The following is a 6,531-nucleotide window of genomic DNA, read 5'->3' as shown; positions in this document are numbered from 1 at the left end:
CTATTTTTGAACACCTGTTTTTAAACTTATCATTTCTTGCTATGGGTCATTACAAGATAGGCTGGTCCCATTGAGCAAGACCAGGGAATACTTCCCTTGAGTTCTGATAAACATGTTTTCTTTTGCAATAAGTCACATAACCAGTAATTTTACATAGGTGATTATCTCAACTGTAATTATCAAATGAACCATGATTAATTCTACTTCTTCTCCAAGTTCCCAGAGAATCCGGTGACCACTAATACAACGGTGAACCAAGGCTGAAGGAAGCTACTAACATCCCATCTGTCATTCAGAGCCCAAAGAATATTTATTCAAGGCAAACTGTAAATCAAAGGGAGTCACATGCCAATATAGGAAAAGGTGAATTGGTATCTAGAAGGAAGATTTCCAAGCAAGAGGGTGATGTTTGTGATGGTATTATCAGTGTTGGTTCCCCAAGTGGTGCATGATGCTCCTATTGCTAAATGCACCATCAATCACCCTGTTTCTATTAAACACAAGTATGACCATGCAGGGGATTTTGTCATTGCTGGCATTATATCTCAGATCTATACATTTTCCAATACAATCACCTTTGAAAAAAATCCTTCATATGAAGCATTTGACAATACCATGTAAGGAATTCTGTTATGTTATTATTGGTTGCTTGCTTGTTTATTTTTTTAAGCATATATTGTCAGGAAAGCTGATCAAATTGACTTTCCCCCCAGATAATTAGAAGGGATTGATTGTCTCTGCATCATTGCCTGTGACCATTCACAGCAGATAAATTTCAGGGAGAGCACCCATACGCTAAGCCTTGTCCTGGAAGGCATATTTCACCATTTTGTGTGCCACATTTTGAAGATGAACTCTGCTGCGTTGTTTATTTCTCTTTGCAGTGTATTCACTCAGAGCTACCAGCACATCCTAGCATTAGAATTTGCTGTGAAGGAAATCAATGAGAATCCCTGGATCTTATCCAACATCACTCTGGGCTTCCACATCTATAATAGCAATTTTCCTCCAAGGTGGACCTATCTGGCCTCAATGGAAGTTCTCTCTACACAGGGAAGATTCATCCCTAACTACAAGTGTGACATCCAGAATAATCTGGTTGCAGTCATTGGGGGCCCCAATTCTGACATCTGTCTTCACATGGTAACCATCCTGTTCATTTACAAGATTCCCCAGGTAAGATATACTCTTGAAGTATAGGAGTTCAGCAAGCTATTTGCTACCACCTTTGTCTTTCAAACATAGTTTTAGCAGCGACCTTGCAGAAAGAAAGTGCTGTGATTGATATAAGCAGTCATACCTTGCATGAAGTTTAAAGGGCAAATTTTGGCCAGGGATAAGTATTCTTATAGCTTATTCAGACTGGTATATATAAAAAAATTCTTCAATTTGTACCAGTGCTATGACAAAGGCGAACATATCTCCTCTCAGTTCACGTTATGATAACTTCAGTGTCATTGCCATTTTATATCTTTAACAAAAGTCACAATCTTTTTCCTGGTTTTTAGGCTTCAGATGATCATTAACATGTTTGATCACTACAATGCCAGGCAGAATCTGACCACATTCCAGGTAGCAACCACTCACTACTTTCTGAAGGGGACCTGTCCTGAAAAGGCTTCATCATTCTAGTGTGATGAATTCTGAGTCATGGAAGCCTGGCAGAGGGAAAACAAGTCTATAAAATAAAGTTTGACTTACACCACCCTCTTTGCCAGTGTAAATTCAGCTGGGTAGCCAGGAGTTAGTATCCAGTGTAAGTCCGTTTTTCCCTTTGTTGGAGGACTCAGTCCATGAGTCATTGAGAACCTGAACACAAAGGGTTAATCTGAGGGAAACTGTCTTGTCACTTCCTGTTGCTTTAGCCACACCACTTTGCTCTACGTCTTCCTTTTTCCTTTTCTACTTCCACCCTCATGCTGATGGCAGCCAAACTTGCTGCACAGTGTCTGTGCCCTACTATGTATAGAATCATAGAATAGTAGAGTTGGAAGGGGCCTATAAGGCCATCAAGCCCAACCCCCTGCTCAATGCAGGAATCCAAATCAAAGCTTTCCCGGACCATGGCTGTCCAGCTGCCTCTTGAATGCCTCCAGTGTCAGAGATATGCCTTACTTCTAGTAAATACTTATTTGTAAACCAGTGATTAAGACTTTTGTCTCATCTGCTGCTACACATTGGAAGCTGATTCAGACTACAGGTCCCAATCCTGCCACTCCCCTAGAGCCTCCATTTTTGGGGGGCTTACAGCAACATTAATTACACAGCAATAAGCCAGAATAAGCAAGTTAAGCTGGCGTATCTTTGGCTGACCCAGAATGAGTGAGTTATGCCAGCAGAGCCAGGAACTCAGCCAACTGAGCTGGAGAGCCAGAGGATCTTGGGTTAAAAATGTACACTAATGAGGGAGGATAGATTTGTTTGTTCTGCTTGAAAAGCAAACCAATCTAAATTGCCAGTCTTAGACTTCTATGTGAATTGGAACACAGCTAAATTATGCACTTCTCCAAATTTCGTCATGCAGGTTCAGTTGAAATATGTTTCTACAGCAAGAAATGTGTACAGAAACGAGTATTTTAGGAAGCATGCCCTGAAAAGCACAGAATGTGTATTTCAGGGGAAGAATGAAAAATGCATACGGAAAGTATTCTTTTTTGGGAAAATAGGTATACTTTAAATGTGACTATTCCCACCATTTCTTTTCAAATAGCAAAATATTAAGAACAATATGGGACAAGACCAACCTATGATTGAGCAAATGTGAAACTGCTGTTTTGTCCATAGTATTGCAGACTCATTTTAACCTGTTTTAATGCTAATTTTGGAACTGATTGGAAGGTATAAAGTATAATGCTACTGCAAATATCTATCTCCAACCCAAACCCCTCCTGTATTGGGGAGCAAAGTGCTGGAAATAAAAATAATGGAATTAATGAACATTACTAACTTCGGTCCATTAATTTCAATGCATCCCCTCTGAATAAAAGTTAGTTGGATACAATCCACTGGGTGGCAGTCAATGCTAGTCTGACTCAGCTTAGAACCATTAAAGTTAATAGACATGCCTAATTTAGGTTCATTGATTTAAATGAGTCTGCCCTGAGTATGACTTAGCTGAATACAGCCCACTGGCTCTTGAATATAGGCACATCTATAGGGAGTGTAAACTGACTCCCATCGAGAGTTTTTGGTGACGGATTAACGGCTCTCCAAGTGAAACTTCAAAAAACCCTTTAAATCACAAATCATCATTGCTATATATATTGGGAGTATATTATTGCCCACACACCCAAGAAGACTCGTGACACAAGTTGGAATAATGTTATATTTATTAAATATAACATTCAACATCAAATGCAAATAAGCCAATTCATCAGATTAAATTGCTTCGGGCAGGTGAGGCCTCCTACAAATGTGGGAATATTCCCATGCCTTCTAAAGGCAAATAATTCTCTTCAGACCTTAACTCCATAGCCAAGGATGTGGGGGAAAACCTCCCTCCTTGCTGCTGAAGTCAGTTGTGGTTCCCACCTCCGCACCATGGCCCCGCCATACAGGCGTTCACCCTGATGCGCAAGCAGGTCCCACAAGGACACTCCTCAGTTCGCCACCAGGCATTAAGCTTTGATGGTTCCCTGGGGAGTGCCCCTTACCTGTATACTTTAACCGCCTCAAAATAACCCAATATACCTCACCTGCCCGAATTCCATGCCAGCCAAGCTAAACACCACAACCCTTCCCAACAAGCCAATCGAATTAAACCCAAGCAGTATGGAGTAGGCAAAACCAAAGGGATCCTGAAATCAGGATCCCCCCCCCCCAAATTCCTACTCAGCCCCAGTAAGGCGACTAGCTAAGCCCATACTGACGAGGGTGGGAGGAAGGGTGCAGCGAGGCAAAAAAGGCAAACGCTGAGGGAAGGAGCGGCTTTAAATACTCCGCTCAAACCCAAACCTAATTGGTCCCTTGATCTCACATGGCACACTTGAAATTTTTCTAGATCATTCTCGAGTCTTCTCAGCATTTTGGGTGTAGGCAAAAACGTCCCTTTATAGGAACGACATTGCCCACACACCCAAGAAGACTCGTGACACAAGTTGGAATAATGTTATATTTATTAAATATAACATTCAACATCAAATGCAAATAAGCCAATTCATCAGATTAAATTGCTTCGGGCAGGTGAGGCCTCCTACAAATGTGGGAATATTCCCACGCCTTCTAAAGGCAAATAATTCTCTTCAGACCTTAACTCCATAGCCAAGGACGTGGGGGAAAACCTCCCTCCTTGCTGCTGAAGTCAGTTGTGGTTCCCACCTCCGCACCATGGCCCCGCCGTACAGGCGTTCACCCTGATGCGCAAGCAGGTCCCACAAGGACACTCCTCAGTTCGCCACCAGGCATTAAGCTTTGATGGTTCCCTGGGGAGTGCCCCTTACCTGTATACTTTAACCACCTCAAAATAACCCAATATACCTCACCTGCCCGAATTCCATGCCACAAGAGGGGATCAGCTCAAGCTTGGTCCCCTCAACCCAATAAAGAAAACAGACTCCTTAAACCCAACCTCAAATCCTCTAAAAACAAATCACATCCCCTCTCAGACAAGTGGACACCATCGTCCCTAAACAATTGAGGGGAATAAAACTTTATCCTATCATGGGATATGCACAAGGGATAAAATCAAATCCCTGACCTTCCTATTCACCCATTTGCGCGACCTATCAATTTTGTTTGGGTGAATTGCACCCCTCCATACTCGTCTCACGAGCATATCAGACCATACCAAAATTAAATTAGGATAAGAACGCCTAAGCCATGTGAGATCACGCCTGACCTTAAGCAGCAAGTCCATACCAGGGCGCTGCACAAGGTCATTCTCCCCCAAATGAATTAACAAAATATGCGGCTGTGCACCTGACGCCATGGTACGGCACACCAATGGCAACAACGCATCCCAAAACATGCCCCTCCGCGCCTCCCAGCTAACTGTCGCTGATGCAGAAAGCTGCAGCTGCGTCCCAGAAAACGACGAAGAGGCCCTCCGATGCGCCCAAAACAAGATGGAATGTCCACACAGAACGATCCGCACCGGGACTGGAAGATTCAAAATGCCTAAAGAAAAACAAAATTAAATACAACATTAATACCGGATATGAGACTGAAAAGCGGAGGAACGCCACCTGCCAATTGCCTGGATATCGCCAACGCTCATGCCCACGAGGGCAGCGGCCGTGGCCGCTCCAATCCGAAATGAATGCAGCCCATAGACTCCAGCATTGCGACCAGTGGCCAACAAGGCCCGCCGAACAACGGCCCAAAATTGGAACTGAGTCAGGGCAGAACCATCTGCATGTATAAACAGATAACGCAGGCCCGCTGGCCTTAGAAGCAAGAATTGACGCATGGCAGCTACAGGGCATAATTCTAAAACCTGGCAGCTGTGTAAAGACACAAGACTGCCACAGCCCTTCTGATCAGTCTTAGAGACTCGTAGGGAGAACCTAACCATATCAGCACCTAACGTGCAATCGCCAGAGCATAAGGCCCTATAAGACACATCACGCTTAGAGAGGACTAACACTTCACTAGGGCGAAAGGCACCATAGAACATCGTCAGACTTACTGCGGCGAAAAGGTGCGCCTCATACAGGGATGAGCATAAAGAATGAAACAATGCCAGGATCTGGAGGAGGACATCGGGTGTGATTGGCCTCCTCCGGTCAGCGGGCCTGGGAGCGGAACGCGACCAACCCTCAAGGACCTTTCTGACCCTAAAATCTACAGAATGATCCGGCAGTCCCCGTGCCTTAGAGATAAAGGCCAGCGCAGAGAGGTGCCCAGCGATAGTAGAAACAGAAGAGCCTTGCCCTTTCAAGTGCGTCATATACTGTAATAATTGATCCACGGGGATAGGCCACGCCATAGATAAAGCAGAACTGATTCGGAAAGCCTGGAACTTCGCAAAGGCACGCTGATACGCTTTCTGAGTACTGGGAGCAAGAGCAGATGCAATAGCAGCCCCAACTTCTAAACGCCAAGGTTCCATAAGAAAGGCGGGACCGGGACAGGGTCCAGAGCTGCTCCAGGTGCAAGCTCCCGAAAGCGCGCCATCTGTAATCGGGAAAGAGCATCAGCAACGCAGTTTTGTAAACCTGGAACATGCCGAGCAACGAAAAGGATATTAAAACGCAAACATTGCAATACAAATGTGCTCACTAGTCGCATAACTCGCGGAGATTTGGAAGTCTGGGCATTAATAACACACACAGTAGACAGATTATCGCACCAAAAGTGTACTGTACGGTTTTTAAATGCCTGCGGCCAAATATGGACCACCACAACTATCGGGAAAAATTCCAAAAAGGTCATATCTCCAGTGGTCCTGGAGGCCTGCCATGTATTAGGCCACCTATCAGCGCACCACTGCGACCGGAATATAACACCAAAACCTATACCCCCAGCAGCATCAGAATGTACCTGTAATTCAGCTTCCAAAAGCAATTCATCACGCCAAAAGGAAAGACCATT

General features: G+C 44.3%; 1 protein-coding gene across 1 annotated transcript in view; it reads left to right on the top strand.

Annotated features, from left to right (window-relative positions):
* Nucleotides 1–465: 465 nt before the first annotated feature.
* LOC133367332 (vomeronasal type-2 receptor 26-like) overlaps nucleotides 466–6,531 on the top strand; it is a 68,887-nt gene continuing 62,821 nt past the window's right edge. The window contains exons 1-2 of the mRNA XM_061591434.1: nucleotides 466–617; nucleotides 999–1,176. Of these exons, the coding sequence (XP_061447418.1) occupies nucleotides 1,033–1,176 (144 nt within the window). The 5' untranslated portion in view covers nucleotides 466–617; nucleotides 999–1,032. The remainder of the gene's footprint in view (nucleotides 618–998; nucleotides 1,177–6,531) is intronic.

Source organism: Rhineura floridana, chromosome 11 (genome assembly GCF_030035675.1).
Source record: "Rhineura floridana isolate rRhiFlo1 chromosome 11, rRhiFlo1.hap2, whole genome shotgun sequence".
Taxonomy (NCBI): domain Eukaryota; kingdom Metazoa; phylum Chordata; class Lepidosauria; order Squamata; family Rhineuridae; genus Rhineura; species Rhineura floridana.
This window is presented reverse-complemented; position numbering and strand designations above follow the sequence as displayed.